This window comes from Terrapene carolina, unplaced genomic scaffold (genome assembly GCF_002925995.2).
Source record: "Terrapene carolina triunguis isolate 2854851 unplaced genomic scaffold, T_m_triunguis-2.0 Scaffold66, whole genome shotgun sequence".
NCBI classification, from domain to species: domain Eukaryota; kingdom Metazoa; phylum Chordata; order Testudines; family Emydidae; genus Terrapene; species Terrapene triunguis.
Window position 1 is genome coordinate 21657246 of NW_020664417.1, and position 19471 is coordinate 21676716.

Here is a 19471-nt window from a genome sequence, read left to right on the forward strand (position 1 = left end):
ATTGAACTGCCACAGCATTTGCTGGCACACAAGGTTTTTTACTTCTTACCTCAAATTCAGCATGTCTGTGAATATCCTCTGCTCTCTGTCTACTTAGGATAAATTCTGCTTCATTTGCCACTCTCACTAAATGATCCTTCATCGTTTGGCTCAGCAATCTGTGGGCATAAAATATTTAAAAAGATTAACCAGTGATTATGAATTCCAAAAACTAATATCTGAAGAGGCTATTTATATACAAAATGTTTGAGCTTTGTTCCAAAATACCAACCTTATTTTAACAAAACATTTAACAAAATTATTTTGTAAACAACTGATCTGCAGTTTTCTGGCTGCCTACTGAAAACATGTTTCAAAAAGTTAACGACATGCAGTACTAGAAAACACTCCATTCACAATACAAGGTGCAAGTTTGTTTGGTTTAAAAAAAAATATATATATATATATACACACATACACACACACACACGTACAATGTAAGAAAACATCCAAATACGTCCATTTACATATACATACCCAAAATAATGAATACATGAAAAGATAAAGTAATTATGAAATGCACTGTTCTTCCCTCGTCTATAAATAGGGCCCTACCAAATACACAGCCATGAAAAACACGTTATGGACCATGAAATCTGTATAGTATAGGGTAAAAGCACACAGAAGACCAGATTTCACGGGGGAAACTAGTATCTCTCAAACTGGGGGTCCTGACCCCAAAAGAGGTTGCAAGGTTATTTTGGGGGGGGGGGGGGGTCATGGTATTGCCACCCTTACTTCTGCATTGCCTTCAGAGTTGGGCGGCCAGAGAGCAGCAGCTGTTGACTGGGCACCCAGCTCTGAAGGCAGCGCCCCGCCAGCAGCAGAGCAGAAGTAAGGGTGGCAATACCATACCATAGCACCCTTACTTCTCCACTGCTGCCTTGAGAGCTGGGCGACCAGAGAGCCCAGCCCTCTGACCGAGGGCCCAGCTCTGCAGGCAGCAGTGCAGAAATAAGGGTGGCAACACCATACCATGCCATCCTTACTTCTGCCTTCAGAGCTGGGATCCCGTCCAGCAGCCACCACTATCTGGCCGCCCAGCTCTGAAGATAGCATCATCCCCACCAACAGCACAGAAGTAAGGGTAGCAATACTGCAACCCCCCTACAGTAACCTTGTGATCCCCCCGTACCTTTTTGGGGTACGACCCCTACAATTACAAAACCATGAAAATAAAAATTTAAATAACTGAAATCATGAAATTTATTATTTTAAAAATCCTATGACCGTGAAATTGTCCAAAATGGACCGTGAATTTGGTAGGGCCCTATCTATAAAGAATGTCTATGAAATGGAAGTTTTACATTAAATGGTAAGTAATACTTTAAGGATTACAAAACATCCTCAGACTCATGAACTAAATGCTACGACATCTAGCCGTTCTAGATTATATAGCAAATAAAGCTGTAATTCAATCTAGCATTTCTGAGGCCTTCATAAACTTTAAGAGCACAGCTTCAGCAGTTTATGAATGGCAGAAAAGCTCATGGTCGAATTACAGCCCAGTTATCCAGGGAGTTCATATATTGCTACTAAAAACATTCATACAGATCCTATTTTTAAATTAGTTAAGAGGAATTTATCAAGATAAAATTGGCTATACAATGATGTACAATGGGGCAGAATATGCACATTACTATAAATTCTTTCAAGCATGCACCATATGAACCAGCAGAGAATACAGGTGAATTCTGTCAAAAATACAGTACACTATGATAAATACATTTTGTGACTTTTTTGTTTACAATATAAAAAACATCAATGCAATATCACACTTGTAAGACAAATGGTGCCTTTGTGAGAGATAAAATAACTTGTTCAAGTTCACATTCTATCTAAACTCTAACTCACTATCCCCTTCTGAATATTCAAAACTCACATACGTATTTCTATGCATTTGGCTTGATCACATTTTAAGTGAGCAAAGCAATGGTCCTCATACTCGTCAATACATATAAGGCTATAGGGGTGGGGCACTGATCAAACAGACTGGAGCAACTAAAGATACTTTCCCCTGCCTTACCACCATCAGAATGAATAGGAGAAGAAAGAAGGAGGAGAAACATCTTGGTCTTTCAACAGCCAAGGAAGAGAAGCTGATATATTCTTAAAAAAAAGTTGATGTATCCCTGGTCATCTGACACTGGCTGCCTCTTCTGTGTCTTCCTAATTGTTCTCCTGTTGTTGAGGAGCTCTCTCTGCAACACCAGAAATTGGGAAAGCTTTTCCTCACATCTCTGCTTCTGCATCATCTCATCTGTATGCTCAGCTGAAGAAAAAAAATCTTCTTTGCCTATTTTAACACCCCAGTGCATTGGTTAATGCCCTTGAGCCAGTGGAGATGATGAGAGAAAACTTGGAGCAGGCAAAGACCTGGGAAGGGGTTCTCTGCACCTGTCATGTGGATGATCTGAGAGAAAGACACCAGGCACCAGGATCCAGTTGGGGCAAAGTCTCAGATGAAGAGGGCTGAGAAGCCCTGGAAGAAGAACTCTAAAGATGGTGAAGTCCCGGAGCACAAGACCCTAAGTGGCAATGAGACTGTCTGGGTTGCTTTGAATTGTTCAAAATCACTGTTGCCATGTTAAATAGAAAAAACCCTGAGAAAAAAAATTGAAAATGTGCAGCTGTTTGGAGCATGGTTTCACTTTCCCAGCTGGGGTATAGTAGTGATTCCCCACACATATATCCCAGCTGGGAAGGTCAGACCTATATTTCAATTTCTCTTACCTTCTCTTGTTTTTGAATATCAATTTTACTCCAATAATGACTGTAAAAATAGCTTTTTATTCAACAGATCTGCCACTGTGTGAATTCTTCTGCTTATATTAATGACAAAAATTAAGTTTTTACTGCTTTTTAGCATTGCAGAGTCAGTACACCCATAGCTATGTAATTCACATTTTATCCCTTTTAATGCTTCAAAAAATTAACAAAATTCCAATTCCAAGGCAATGAGGTTACAGAGGGGTAAAAGTGAGCACATAATTTTGCCCTGCTATTGAAAATGCATAAATAGTTCTGTTCATGCTTTAGAAGGAATAAACATACACCCTATTTTGACAATGGTGCTACAAAAGTATAACTACTAACTGGTGACAGAATTTGCCCCTAACCCCCAAAATCTTTATTATTGGTCATGCAATAGCCAGAAATAATTCATCTGGACTTTTAGATCGAAGACGGAAGTCTGTAGGATTTGCTGTTGGAAAGACATCTGTACATTTATGATCAAGCTGCTGGTCGCAGTGGTATTTTTGCAAGTTTGCTCCAGAAGTCACTGAAGCACAAACAGAACACTATGATACAATTTTTAGTCATTTTTCAGAGTAGACTCACACTTCATTTTCAAACAAGAACATTACATTCTGAAGTTATTTGGTATATTGGATAAAGCTGTATAAAGCACAAAAACATTTTCATGGTATATATATTTTTATAATATTCAAAATCAGCTTGAGGTTCTAGTGTTTGTCATATCCAAATCTCCCCATTCAAGTCAAATAACCTTTGTTACTGGAGTACACTGGAGATTTAAAACTGGAATCTCAGGAAAATATGCTGCTTGATTTTAAGAAGTCTGATTATACTGAAATGTTCTGGGCAGGTGATGCCTAGTTAATCTGGTGAGAAATGGGGCTGGTAGTAATCCAGAACTACATGCCACTCAAAGCAAAAGGCAACATTATTATAGATATTCTCAGCTGTTGTATACTAAACAATATTTTGAGGCTTTTTTGCACTTGCATTACTCAAAAACTTGAGTTACCCTCTCCTTCCTCCTTTACACGCATGTCTCCTCCCCACCCCCATCGTCCTTCAGCTTCTACAGGCACAATTCCACAGGGCAAGAGGAAAGTAAGGAAATGAATGAATGGTTGTATGCAGTAAAGGATGAGGGCAAGAAAGAAAGAAAAAGAGGGAAAAAAAGAATGAGGTAAAGAACAAAAAAGTGAGTGAAAGAGTGATAACTGAAATGGGGAGAGATGGGAAAAGAAGTAAAGGAAAAATGAAGAAAATAGAGGCTAAGAGATGAAAAATAATGAAAACAGTAGAAAGAGAAAGAAGAACTGGAAATAAAGGAAGGACTTGAAGAAAATGTTAAATTAAAAATAGGGCAGAAAAAAAAGAAGTAAAGGAGCTGGGATGGGAAGGAAACAGTAGAGGGGACATTGATAAGCAAGTATAGTCCTCTACCACTCTTCTCTATAATGTGTCCTGATTTCCACAGTAGGAGAATGGCAGGAAGGGGGTGGGGAGAAGAAAGAACACCCTTACACCCTTTTCTCCTCGTTCCAGTACCCTTCTTTCTATATCCATTCTCCCAACCTTGCCAGGAGGACCCCCATGTTTTTCATTACAGAATCTGGTCATCCAGTTTTCATTAACAGCATGTCAGTGTTTGTCAGACTTAAAGTCTTAACATTAATGGCTTTAAAGCAGTTTCTTATAATAGTGGCTGAAAGGAAGTATTGCCAGGCCTCAGGAGTGATACACATTTATTTTCTTCACTGTAACACCTTTTTGGCCTGCATCAGTGGAATATCATTTTCTGAAATCTATTCTTAGCCAGTAGTTCATCCATCTTTTCTCCTCTGCTTCTTCACTTCTCACTAAGTACATTCTTTTCTTTGCTTTGTTAGCAGCTGGTCTTAAGGAATCTCAAGATTGTATAGTGATTTGTGGTTTGGATCTCTCTCTAGTATTACATGCTGAACTAACTGAGGTCAAGCCAGTCTCCACTCTGATGGATGCAGCTGGATTAGAATTACCTCTCCAGTATGATAGCACATCTAACAGAAGATTTCAAACAATTTACTTTAAATGTTATTTTTATATTGACCTTTAAAAAAAAAAAAAAGACAATTTTAGACTCTAAGCTGTTTTACAATCTGAAAAATATTCATTCATCACTAACTCAAATGGCTGAACAGATTAAGAAATTTAGAATTAAAAAACTTCTGGACTGAGACCATAATGGAAACATTTCAACGTACATTTTTACTTTTACATAAAAGTAAAAAAACAACAGAAAATCAGAGTTTAGAATAAGTGCTTATCAACATGAACTTTAAGCATATTAAATATTGTCCTAGGGATATGAAAGCAAAGATTTTATAGAATTTTTGTGGGGTGAGAGAAGGATTAAATACATTGCTAATGTTTTTCAAATATCCATTTTGTAAATATTTCCTTTGAACTATTCTTCAATCAGGGAACTAGCCTTATAGGTTTTTAAAATTTATACCATTGGCATACATGGGACAAATACTTTGCTCTTTCCCATTTCAGTAAGTATTGATACTGGTCATGAGTATCACACGGAGATGGAGGTTAAAAATATCTGAAGGAATATTTTTAGACTGCCAGATTCACAGTTTTACCTACTACACCTAAACTATTATCTTCCATCAATACGATGTTCAAAAATATTGCCTCTGCATATTCCGACTTGCATCTGTCCCACAAGCCTTGAGAATCTTCTGGTATGCAGTGTCCTTTGGGGCCTCTCTCTCTCCCCTCACAGAGGATTCCCAGAGAGTATAAAAGAAAGTGCCCCTCAATTCCTTCTCTATTTCAGGAATTCTTGACCTAAGACTGAATAAATGAAGAAAATAGGTGGGGAATGTGAATATGCAGAGGCAACACTCTCAAAGGACAAGAGTTACTGGTATGCAGCTTCTCATATTTGAGTTATCTCTATATGTTCCCACTACCAGGGGTTCAGTAAACCATACAACTCCCAGGAAGTAGGCTAAGAAGTTCTAGGTGAACAAGACAAACATCAATTCCGGATGCTGAGTCAAAAAAGTATTAGAAGTGACAGCAATTTCACCCTGACTCTTACCTCAGTGATGGACAAAACTGCTTAAAAAGTGCCTATAGAGAGTCAAGTAGTAGCTTTGCACAATTATATGGCTAAGACAACACTAAGGCATCATATGGATGCTGCTTTTAATTTAGTTGAGTACACTTCAATAATTCCAAGTGGCTGAACATCTGGCAAGGTATAAAAAAAGTTGTAAGAAATGCTTGGGGAAAGAGGTAGGCTAGTGGCCTGAAAGACAGAAAACAGAGAGGACTTTAGACTGGAAAATAGGATGAGGACATAGACAAAACCACATTTTCTTTATGGAATAGAGGCCCAACTTAAATGTATACCCCAAATTAAAAAAACACAGTAAAAGAACTAAAAAAGAGCCACCATGGCTTAACAACCATGTAAAAGAAGCAGTGGGAGATAAAAAAGGCATCTTTTAAAAAGTGGAAGTCAAATCCTAGTGAGGTAAATAGAAAGGAGCATAAACACTGCCAAATTAAGTGTAAAAATGTAATAAGAAAAGCCAAAAAGGAGTTTGAAGAACAGCTAGCCAAAAACTCAAAAGGTAATAACAAAATGTTTTTAAAGTACATCAGAAGCAGGAAGCCTGCTGAACCACCAGTGGGGCCCCTGGACGATCGAGATAGAAAAGGAGTACTTAAAGACAATAAAGTCATTGCAGAGAAACTAAATGAATTCTTTGCTTCAGTCTTCATGGCTGAGGAGGTTCGGGAGATTTCCAAACCTGAGCCGGCTTTTGTAGGTGACAAATCTGAGGAATTGTCACAGATTGAGGTGTCACTAGAGGAAGTTTTGGAATGAATTGATAAACTTAACAGTAACAACTCACCGGGACCAGAGGGCATTCACCCAAGATTTCTGAAAGAACTCAAATGTGAAATTGCGGAACTAACAACTATGGTTTGTAACCTGTCCTTTAAATCGGCTTCTGTACCCAATGACTGGAAGATAGCTAATGTAACGCCAATATTTAAAAAGGGCTCTAGAGGTGATCCCGGCAATTACAGACCGGTAAGTCTGACATCAGTATTGGGCAAATTAGTTGAAACAATCGTAAAGAATAAAATTGTCAGACACATAGAAGAACATAAATTGTTGGGCAAAAGTCAACATGGTTTCTGTAAAGGGAAATCATGTCTTACTAATCTATTAGAGTTCTTTGAAGGGGTCAACAAACATGTGGACAAGGGGAATCCAGTGGACATAGTGTACTTAGATATCCAGAAAGCTTCTGACAAGGTCCCTCACCAAAGGCTCTTATGTAAATTAAGTTGTCATGGGATAAGAGGGAAGATCCTTTCATGGATTGAGAACTGGTTAAAAGACAGGGAACAAAGGGTAGGAATAAATGGTAAATTTTCAGAACAGAGAGGGGGTAACTAGTGGTGTTCCCCAAGGGTCAGTCCTAGGACCAATCCTATTCAACTTATTCATAAATGATCTGGAGAAAGGGGTAAAAAGTGAAGTGGCAAAGTTTGCAGATAATACTAAACTACTAAAGATAGTTAAGACCAAAGCAGACTGTGAAGAACTTCAAAAAGATCTCACAAAACTAAGTGATTGGGCAACAAAATGGCAAATGAAATTTAATGTGGATAAATGTAAAGTAATGCACATTGGAAAAAATAACCCCAACTATACATACAATATGATGGGGGCTAATTTAGCTATAACTAATCAGGAAAATGATCTTGGAGTCATCATGGATAGTTCTCTGAAGACGTCCACGCAGTGTGCAGTGGCAGTCAAAAATGCAAACAGGATGTTAGGAATCATTAAAAAGGGGATAGAGAATAAGACAGAGAATATCTTATTGCCCTTATATAAATCCATGGTACACCCACATCTTGAATACTGCGTACGATGTGGTCTCCTCATCTCAAAAAAGATATACTGGCATTAGAAAAGGTTCAGAGAAGAGAAACTAAAATGATTAGGGGTTTGGAACGGGTACCATATGAGGAGAGATTAAAGAGGCTAGGACTTTTCAGCTTGGAAAAGAGGAGACTAACGGGGTGGTGTGGAGAAAGTGAATAAGGAAAAGTTATTTATTTGTTCCCATAATATAAGAACTAGGGGCCACCAAATGAAATTAATGGGCAGCAGGTTTAAAACAAATAAAAGGAAGTTGTTCTTCACACAGCACACAGTCAACTTGTGGAACTCCTTGCCTGAGGACGTTGTGAAGGCTAGGACTATAACAGAATTTAAAAGAGAACTGGATAAATTCATAGAGGTTAAGTCCATTAATGGCTATTAGCCAGGATAGGTAAGGAATGGTGTCCCTAGCCTCTGTTTGTCAGAGGGTGGTGAAAGATGGCAGGAGAGAGATCACTTGATCATTACCTGTTAGGTTCACTCCCTCTGGGGCACCTGGCATTGGCCACTGTCGGTAGACAGGATACTGGGCTGGATGGACATTTGGTCTGGCCCAGTACGGCCATTCTTATGTTCTTAATACTTCTACTGGAAAATTAGCTGTATGGCCTGTCTCTCACTAACTCTTTGTACTGTAGTTATGGCTTTGAGGAATGCTCTCTTCACAGAGGTACAGTACAAAATAATAGACAAGAGGTCCTACGAATTTTATGAGAACAAGATTGCAATCCTATGGCAAAGGAGATTCCTGGAAAGAATACCTTCAAGGTAGCTCAAATCAATGTATCCCTCCGTGGTACCTATGGCACAGCCAAATCCACTGCAGTGGAGAAGTCAGTATCCTTTGCCACAGCTATAGTAAAACAATTATCCCAAGCAGTTTTAATGCTATATGTAGCAACTCTTCTATAAACTAGTGTGCTGCAGGATGAGGGAAGACTACTGTGCTGTGCATTGGAGAGTGGAAACTGAAATGGCAGCCCTATGCAGCCCAATAAAACACGCAGTTTTAACTCTTCCAGTTGTAATAGACAGCTACATTAAAAGCAAGAGAGGAGCTTCTTTTTGAGCTGCCGAAATAAGGAATCTTTTCCAACTCATTGAAGTAGAGTTGTCTGGTCAAAAGCCTTATGCTTTCCAACAGCAGCCCCTGGAATTCAGAAGATCCTCCTCCCTTTTGCATTAAAGCATTTTGAATATTCCAAGATACTATGCCTTAGGTGTTCATAATGTCACAAGGGGAAAAAGCCCCACAAAGAACCAGCTCTACAAAAGACTCAGACATAGCCTGATGAAAGACATCATCCTGTTGCTGTTCTCTGGAAAGAATGTTAATGCAGTTAAGGAGTATAACAGGGTTTGAAGAGCCTCACAACTTTTGTGCAGGGTTACCAGTGTCCTTGTTATACAAAGCGTGAAGGATAAGATACTTGTATATTGTACCATAGTCCAACATCTAGAAACAGACACAAATGCGATGACATCTGAGCCAGAAGAAGACATGATAGCAGGGTGAACTGGGTTCTTTTTCGGGAGAAAGAGGTGAAAAGCCAGTGGGTTTGGGGTGGGATTATTTTTTTAACACACTGTTTGTCAATCTTGCTCCTGGAGGGTTGGCCCATGAACAGAGGAAGGATCTCATGGATACTTCCAGCTGGTTGGACATCAGGAAGGGATCTCCTTTTGTTTGGTCAATGGTGTCAGACCAACTAGCTGGATGAGATTGCAGCAAGGTCTCAAAGCCAATGTTGTGTTTATACACTTTGTCAAACTTATTCAACTGACCTGAAGCAGTCCCCACACCTCTGGGGGTTGATGTCCAAGCTAAATGCTTGACTTGCACATTGTCAGACTTTATTCAACAGCCACTGAGGAGACCGCCCATCAGCAGGGATGAAGCATTTTATGCTCTGCATGCACACCAACAATGACTGTGCAGGATGAGCACACTGTCAGCTTTTCTTTCATTTTAGAAAGAAGACAAACTAAAAACAAATATTAATATAAAAGGGCAGATGAAAAAGAAACTGATGGGAAAAGCATCAAGGAGAGATTATCCAGTGGGTTTTGGACTGTGTACCTGGTATGTTTTAGCAAAGAAAAATCTCCTGGAACATCAGGCCTCATTCAACCAAAGCCCAAGCAGCCTCCACCACCTCTTTGAACAATGTCCCATGACTGAAATTTGTAGGGTGGCAACTTGACAATCTGTTGACCCCTCATCCATTCCACCACACAGCAAATAGTGTGAGGCTCTGAATAATCTAGTTATCTCTAAAAGGACAATGCTCTAACCACATCCAGCATATTAAGTTTTGCTTTGGCTTGTGAAGAATGAGGTTTGAGGGAAAAGATCAGCAGATGACTCAACTGATCTATTTGAAAGTCTCATACAACATTGGCAACAATTTTGGATGAGGCTTCAGGGAGACTTCATCCTTGTGAAAGAGTGTAAGGAGGATCTGCCATTAGACCCTGGATCTCCCTAGTCCTGGCTGATGTAATGGCCTACAGGACGTCTGCCTTCGTGGAGAGGTGCTGGAATGAGCAGATAACCAAGGACTCAAATGGGGAACCTATTAAGTCAGACAACAGTACATTGATGTCCCAAGAAGAAAGGGGGTTCTCTGACTGGTTGAAAGACATGAGTCAGTCCTTTAAGTAACTGTCATAATTTGCGAGAGTACCATGTACCCTCTATTAGGGGTTGACTAGCCAAGATTGTGGCACATCAAAGAGGTCTGTCTTCAGGTAGTCACATCTGTGGATGACTGAGTGGACAGAAGGTTTGAGGGACCACTAGTCCCTCAGTTATCTGCTGAGCTGGTTTGCTGGCAGATGGAGAGCCACCAGGGTGATATAATGCCAAATATTCCATGTCCACAAGCATAAGGCTTTCCAACAAAGGGAGGAATGACTACGACCCTCCTTGTCTGTTGATGCAACGCAGACAACACTATGTCCCACCATGTGTCCCAGAAGATTCAGACAAGTCCTCACCTGTATGAACTGCTCTTGGAACTTCCATATATCTGTCATCGTGTGGCATCTCTGTGGAGGTATGTCTTTGCCAACCTGTGAACTCAATGCTTATTTTGCGGTCACTGTGGATTTCTGTGGTAACTCTGAGGCCCAGGGAGGCAAAGAGGTCTAGAGTCTTTCATAGAGTGTTTGTGGCTTGCTGAGTGGATGAGCCCCATATTAGCCAGTCACCTACCATAAGGGTACATGTGGATTTCATGTCTCCTTAGGTGGGCTGCCACTACAGCAAGAACCTTGGTAAACACACTGAGGGCTCCAGACAGGCCAAAGGTAAGGACTCTGTATTTGGTAGTGTGATGTTCCTACCAGGAATCATAGGTATTTTCTGATGGCTGGAAGTATCAATGTGAAAGCAAGTGTCTTGCAGGTCAAGAGCTGTCAACCAGTCCATGGGATCCAAGGAACGGATGAAAGAAGCTAACCATCTTGAATTTGGAACAACAAATGAAGACATCGGATGTCAAAGACCCAGGATGGGCCTCCAACCTCTTTCCTTCTTTGGGATTTAGCGTAGTGGAAGTAGAAACCTTTCCCACTGAACTCCTGAGGCATTTACTCCACTGTTGCAAGAGGGAATCTACTTCTTGTATTAGAACTGTTTCACAAGAAGAGTCCTTAAAGAGGGTTGAGCAGGGATTGGAGGGTGATGGAACAGTTTGTAACTAGACAGGTAACCCTTTGTTCACAATCTCAAGGGCCCACTGGTCCAGCCAAAGCTTCTCCAAAATATAGACGTGGATGCCAAACTGAATAGAGAGGACTGTATTCATAATTGGTAGTCCAACCAGGCTCAAGGGTCCCATGGACATTGCTTTCTGGGCACCCTTTCCATTGGCAGGGCTGTTGAGGAGGTACACAAACATCTTTGGTAGAAGCACAGCCTCTTCCTCTGTGACTCTGAAGGACGCTCTGCAGGATGAAATTGCAGATGAGGTCTGTATCCAAATGATGGTTGTTTCCGTCTCAGAGCTGGAATGTGTAACTCCAGAAAGCGAAGGATCATTCTGGAATCTTAACAAGTGTAATGCCTTATCCGTGCCACTACTGAATAGCTCATTTCCCTGAAAAGGTAAGTCCTTTATAGTTGCTTGGACCTCTCAAGCGATGCTAGACGCCTGGAGCTGAGATCATCTCCTCACTGTTATGGCCACAGCTATGGTCCTGGCCACCATATCTGAGGCATCAAGTGCTGCCTGAAGCACAGTTCAATCAATGAGCCGTCCCTCCACCCCAAGGGTTGATTTCAGCTCCTCTTGGTATTCAGACGTGAACATGTGTGTCACTGAGGATAGTCCATACCCCAACAAAAAGTCATACATTGCAAGAAGAACTCAATAATTAATGACTCTTAGCTGAAGGCACACCAAGGAATTAAACTTTCCAACAAAAAAAAATACAAGTTTTTTGGATCTTTTTTCCCTGCTAGTCTGTTTTTCCTGAACTGCCAGAATGACCAGGGATCTACGGGTGGGATGCTAAAAGAAAAAACTGTATCCTTTCACCAGTACCTGGTATCTCCTGCCTGTGCATCTGGAGGTCGCAGAGGCAGACACAGCAGTGTGTCATATTAGCTTTAAAAGTTCTAAGAGTCTTTCATTAAATGGATAGGGCCATTCTATCAGACAGTAAGGATTGAAGAATGTCCAATCACTTATACGGTTTTTCTTGGATTATCTCCAGTAGGATACTCAATGTATCCACTAACCTTCTCATTGGATCTTGAAATACCTTCAGCTCGACCAAAGAGGCAGTGGAGGGAGGATTAGTCATCTCATCAGAAGATGAGGACGAAATGGCCAAAGAATGTTGGTGGTGGGGACAGTGTCCCCACTAAGCTCTTGTTCTACCTCCAGTAGATATTGGTGTGCTGGGATCTGGGCTGGAACTAGTTGCAATAGCTGTTGTGGGGAAGACGATCTTGTTCTGGAGACTGTTGATGAAGCTGGTTTCCTGATGTATGGGTTGATACCCCAAGGGAACCAATAAGGCCCAGGCCAGTAGGCATACTCTGGGGAAGCAGGACACATAGGAGAATACCAGCTTGATGATTTTCTTCTGGATTTTGAAGTTTTACAGGTGATTCTCTTAAGGATTCCTCCCCTTCTACTGTGTCCCACTGGGTTGTCCACATAGGTGATGGGTCATATTCTGGTGGGGATGGTCTGCTGCACTTCTTTGAGGAGATAAAATCTTCCTCAATAGGTGGGACATAACATTCCAGCGTTCCTTGCCCAGGAAGGTCTATGTCTAATACCAATTGGTGATAAGAGTGACCTGGTCTATTAATTGTCTCTCTCAGTCTGCCCAGGAGTGGAGACTCTGGGTATCAGTCCCACAGCAAAGTCCACAAGTACCGAGAACAGGCTCAGTCCCAGTGAGACTTTTGCAAGGAGTCTGTTAGTGCTGAATGCACTGCCTGCACCTCAGTGATTGGTGCCAAAAGTTTCCTTTGACACCACTGTAAGTCCTGACAATATATTAACAATTTATGTATAACACAGTTGCACACTGGACTATTACCTCTGCTTATCTTGTCACTAGCCCTTCAGTTTGTTAGCCTGATCAGACTAAGAAAAAGGTGAGCCATTCTTTAAAAGGCCTACCTGTATTCTGTTCCAGAAAGCACTCTATACAGTGAATAATTGTTTTACCAATTTCCCGTATAGATTTTCCTTTTTTGTTACCAAACGAAACACTTAAGTGACCAGGTATGTGGTTCTGTACTAGAAAGCACTGACCACATTTACAGAGAGTTAATGGACTTGATCTAAGGAAAAGTCAGCCATATACTTTCATACAGAAATGACATCCTCAAACAGACGAGAAGAAGAAACGACATGTTAAGACAATAAACACAATTGTATAGGTAACATAATATTGCATTTATTTAATTGCATTTATTAGTAAATGGTATTTTATTAACTGAAAACGTCTAAAGTTAACTTAGGAACAGTCTGTTTATCATGACAGTCATCATTGCCATTTTCAGTCTGTTTTAAACTGAGTTTGTCAAGTTAGCCTGATAGAAAGTTTATACTGAAGCTATTCAATACAATTTCTTAATTTTTTAGTTTCCCTAATTTCAGAGTCTAAAACATGTCCTAAAGAAATTGACTATACAAACACTCTGTACTTCAGTGAATTGTTTTCTAGTAGGCTGAAACAACATAGTGGGATGCACCACATGACAATTGCATTTTTTATTTTCTCCAGATAAAGGAATCTAGGCATCAACTGTTAAAGTTTTGTTTTGGTTTCAAATAGCCTTTTTTGGCACTGCATATGCTAAGATTTTTTTTTTTAACTCAAAACAATGTTCATATTGTTTCTAAAACAAGCATAAAAAACTTTATCATGACCTAATCTTTTCTGTGGTTATTCTCTGACAGGAAGGTATTGCCAAGCAGCTGTCTGAGTCTTTAAATGGTTAGGCTAAACTTTTAGAAAGTAAATGTCTAAGCTAGACACCTAAATAGATATTTGTTCATGGAAATAAAAGTGGCATTATTTTCGATAGGTGCTGAGGAGCTACAGCTATCATTAATGTCAAAGGCAGCTGCAAGTTCATAGCATCTCTGCAACTTAAGGAACTTATTTAGATGCCTAAAATAAGATTTAAGGATCTACTTTTCAGTACTTAATGTTGAAAAATTTGGCTTTAATTTTTCTTTTCCATTTGATGTAACGGTATTAAAATTATTGGAATGCAACATTTAGCTCCAAGAATAGCCTACCACTTTCCAAAAGAAACATCACTGCTTTACCTGTGTCAGCTAAATAGACCATTATTAAAGCACCAACTCTTATTCTTTTAACATTAGTTTAACCCCCTAAGAAGAATATTTTTTTCATCTCAGAGTGTGAAAATTTACAAACTAAACCAAGTAACCACACAGCAGAGAGATCGTTCAAGTATTTGCATGAGAGCAAAGGTTTTCTGCTAAGCTAAGTCAACAGTAAATTTATCAATAGGAAAATAGATTTTCTTACTAGACACAGTCGGTATATTTAACAAATTTTAAGACCAGAAGGACCATTGTGATCATCTAGTCTGACCTTCTGCATAACACAGGCCAAAGAACCTCAACCAGTAATTTCTGCATCAAGCCCATAACTTCTGTTTGAGCTATAGCGTATCATTTAGAAGGATATCTAATCATGTCGAAAGACTTCAACTGCAGTCAGGGGCGTGCACAATGGGGGACAAGCAGAGGCATGGGGCCCCCCAATAACCAGTGGGGGGCACAGAACTTCTCCTGCTCTTGCACTATAGCAGGGAGAGCGAGAACGCTCCTCTCCCCTGGGGCTGCAGCAGGGAGAGTGGAACTCCTTCAGCCCGGGGCTGCGGCGAGGAAGCGCTCTCCCTGCTGCAGCCCTGGAGCAGGAGGAGTTCTGCAGAGGAGTTAGCTCTCCCCCCACCCCATGCCAGAGGAGTTCTGCCTTCCCCACCAGTGCCCCCACAAAAGCAGAAAATTTAAATTCCTGTGCATGCCCCTGACTGCATCTCTGTAGCACTTTAGTGAAGATGCTACCACGCCAATGGGGGGCTCCCATCAGGGTAGTTAATCCACCTCCCCAAGAGGTGGTAGCTATGTCAACGAGTTCTCAAGTTTCTCTCTGAAACAATAAGGTTTAGCCTTTTTTTTTTTTTTTTTAAATGAAAACAGATTCTCAGGTAACACGTTGATTCCAATAGTTGAGACTAAAAAAAACAACGCAAAAATTGGGAAACAATAAAATCATAAGAGTTGGTAACACTATTTGTTCAATTACTTCCCTTTCTTGGGGGATTTTTCTTTTTAAGTTTGCTTACCTCCATAGCTGCCATTGTGCTTCTTTTTCTTGGTTCCAAGTTTACTGTTAAATTTGTTTCAGTGACAGATATTGCCCTGACAACCACTGCATGAGATGCTCAGCCAATATGGGAAGTGGAGGGGGACTGAGGCATTATGGGCTTCCTACTTTTCTACCCTCAGCTATGCCAGATTCAAGGACCCAGACAGGCACTTTTCCCTGCAAGGTGCTGACCACACTATCCAGCAAAGCACTTGAGCCTGTGCTTAACTTTGAGCAGGTGAGAAGTCCCATTCAAGTCAATGGGACTACTCAGGAACTCAAAATTAATCACATGCATAAGAGCTCTGCTGGATCAAGGTCAGACTGTTCAGCACAGGATCAAGCTACAAGTGAGCAGATCAAGCCACAAGTGAGCAGGTTAGGCACTTAGATTCTTCTGTAGCCAGGGTGAAAGGTGCCCAGTCATCTGGAGCAGAGCTAGGAATTTCCTTGCTCTGCACATTGCTGCTGATTGCAAAGATAATCAGGTACAAGTTCAGGTACTTTCCAAGGTAGGAAAAGCAAAAAAAGAGAAACAGCAGAACAAGAGAGAGAGAGTTAGGCACAAGTAGAAAAGTTAGAGATGGGAAGATTTTAGAAGAATATTGCCAACTTAAGGTCAACACATTATTAACTTTAGTCCAAATTCAATGTAAGACCTAAAGGTGATATGCACAACAACTGTGCGGACAGGCATTTTTGATGAGGTATTAGAGGGAGAGGTTTATGAATACTCTAGACTATGCCATAGCAAAGAAAGGACCCAATCCACATGAGAGGCTCAGCAAACATGAGGTATCTGAGGCTAATGCAAATATTCCTATAATTAATTATATATATATTCTCTTTTCGTTGAGCAGAAGCATAAGTTTTACAGTCAGAAGTATTATTTATGTCTTTAATGAGGTCTGGTTATATACTGTGATATAAGTTTTAATTACTGCTACAAAAAAGTCTTTAGAACCATTCCAATGGAATAAAGACTTTACAGACACACTGTTCCCTCACCAATAAAAGACAAGTCACTGAATTCCTAAAGGCAGTACCTTGAACACAATAGAACCTCATTTTTCTCCATTTAACTAAAAAGAAAACAGCTAAAAAATAGGTGACTTTCAAACCAAATCTTGTTGTCTGATATATATATTAGCTACTATTTAAACTAGACGAAAGCGTAGTTTGTGAAAGCCAAGCGAAGACTTTGTGCAATAGACAGAAGATAGAAAATTCACATTCCAGTAAGGAAGACCTGATTGTCAGAAGATTTTTAAAAAGTTTAAGAACATAAGACATGAGTAGAAGCCTTTACATGCTTATTGTCTGGTGTAAATAGCTTCATGTTGTTCTAGTTTATTTTTAAAAAGCAGCTATTACTATAACCATCTTACATAAAAACAATTAAGAATTCTCAACCAACATTCAAAAAAGTGTTTTATGACATCACTTTCATGAAGCCAGTGAATGAAAGGCATATCCCTTCCACCGAAGTTCACTCCTCTGACCTATACACATTTTTTTAAAAAAGGTTACTGGCATCCCCAAGCCCATTACCAAAGAGGAGGATTTTTTAAAAGGTTTATGAAAGCTTCAAACTTTTTGAAATATTTATATTCCATCATGTGCAAAAAGCTTCTATTTCTTCATTTACTTGCAGCATACCTCATATGTTTTCAATTTACATAAAGATGATGAAACTTAAGTCTATACATAGACAAACAAAATACAATGAACTAAAAGCCACAGTTTGTAAAATGCTCATTTGTGTTGCACATGGTTTTTTTGAGAGTGTTAAAATATTCACTATATGGTCTCCAGAGCTCCAAACAAATTCTCTTCTATCCCTCCCTCCAACATACTGTAAGTTATAATTTTTAAATTTCAACACCCCTCCAATATTGTTTGGTGTCTATGCCTTGATGGTTTATTGTGGTTCTAGCTCACACTTTTAACAAAGCAGCTACTACTATGAAAATCAAACTTGTTGACTGTAAAGGTCAAAAATTGCATATTACAAACCTACAATTTAAAATGGAAAGATATAGTAAGCAGAGACATATAAACACGGTAGTCTTGATTTTGCAAGAGAAAGACTGGGATGAATCAGATGTAGGTCCCATAATATCAGAATTCCCACAGTTTGGGGTTGGAGGCTGGGATAAAAGTGGCAGACTGGATAAATTGTTCTAGTGTGGACTTAGTTATACTATATGATGAATGCGTAATTTCTTCTTCCTAAACCTTTTCTGGTAAAACTGGCATAAGTGTGCCTGTTATCCTCCATTTCTTCATTAACTATCAATATTAACTATATTTTGCTACCTTTTTTTCCCACCACAGCATTTGCATCTATGGCAACACAGTCTCTAATACCCTTTTTTCCCCGTTTGAGCCAACAGACCATTGCAAGTGAAAAGCAATTAAAGGGTTGGGCAGTCTACAGCTATACTCTGTTTTCCGATAGATCAGTGTCACAGTAGCTGTCTAACCAGTTTCAGGCCCACGTATTTTAATTTTCACATTAACAAACATGTCTATGAATAGTCAGGGTAATATATATATATATTATTTAGAAGAAGATACAGAGGGTTATATGTTGAGAATCTGTAAGTACAATGCATCTTGTTGATCTAAGTTAAGATTGTTATGTTAATACATAGGAATAAAAACCTTAATAATGTTTGTAAGTTAATGTATGGACTGTAAGAGTAAATCAATTTACCTCAACTAGTTATTTTTTTAATTTGTAATCCTTAGTTTTTTCCTTAATTTTTTTTAAAGGGTTTGCTTAATGTAGTTTTCGGAAGACAAACTTTTTGGGGAGGACGGGGGGGGCAAATTGAAGTTAAAAAATTGTTTCAGGTCAAACAAAGTGTTTCATTTGAGGAGTTTTATTTAATCTTTATCAATTTTTTTAAATAAAATTGAAGTGAAATTCAAATTGAAAATCAAAACATTTCCTTTAGAAAACATTGAAACAAAATATTAGAATTTCAAAATATTTCTTTTTTTTTTTTTTTTGACAAACACCACAGCAAATTTGCCACAAATCACAAAATGTTTCTATCAACCTGAATCTGCATATTTTCTGCAAAAAAAATTTTCATTTGAAATATTTTGCCCAGATCTAGTTGTCAGCTGATCTTTATGGGGGAAAATCTTACTGACTCAAATTATTTGAGTGATCAACCATTTTTGTCTAATATCTAGTCTAAAATACTATTTGAAATTAGAGAAAGATCAAATTTTCTTAATTTTCAAGAGAAGGTTTTCCTAACTAACCTCCAACCTTTAGAACTCAACCAGGAATCTAAAAATCACCCTAGATTCTTTTCCTCAAACACACCCCATCACCAGTAATAAAGGTCTTTTGGCCAAATTCTGTCCTTAGCTATATCTCTGAGACCACACAGTACTCAAATTATGCTACACCTGGACAGCTGCACAGGTAACTGTCTTCTGTGGAGTTAGGCAGTCACATCATTGGTCCCATAATTTCTCTATTTAGCTGAACAACCACGGTCCAGAATCTAAACCTTTATTTTATTAAGGTGAAGCTCTTAGGTTGCTAAAAATAAGGTTGTTGGAAAAATACATAATCTACCTAGAGAGGGGAGATTTAGTCTGTAAGTGGCAGTGGGAGGAAAGAGGAGTTCTAGAATGCAATCATATGGTTTATAATAGTATCATTTTAATAATAATTTAAAAGCCACAAAGCATTAAGAAGGGCCAATTCAGCAATAACTTTAAAGGATTCTTTAAGTAGGAATTGAGGGAAGACCCATTTAGAGGAGAATACAGGGGACATTTTTAGGAATTTCTTTCCCTCCTCCG

General features: G+C 39.3%; 1 protein-coding gene across 1 annotated transcript in view; it reads right to left on the reverse strand.

Moving 5' to 3' along the window:
- Positions 1-19471, reverse strand: part of LRBA (LPS responsive beige-like anchor protein) — a 558096-nt gene that overhangs the window by 356835 nt on the left and 181790 nt on the right. Inside the window, exon 36 of the mRNA XM_024207579.3 lies at positions 50-158. Within this exon, the coding sequence (XP_024063347.2) occupies positions 50-158 (109 nt within the window). The remainder of the gene's footprint in view (positions 1-49; positions 159-19471) is intronic.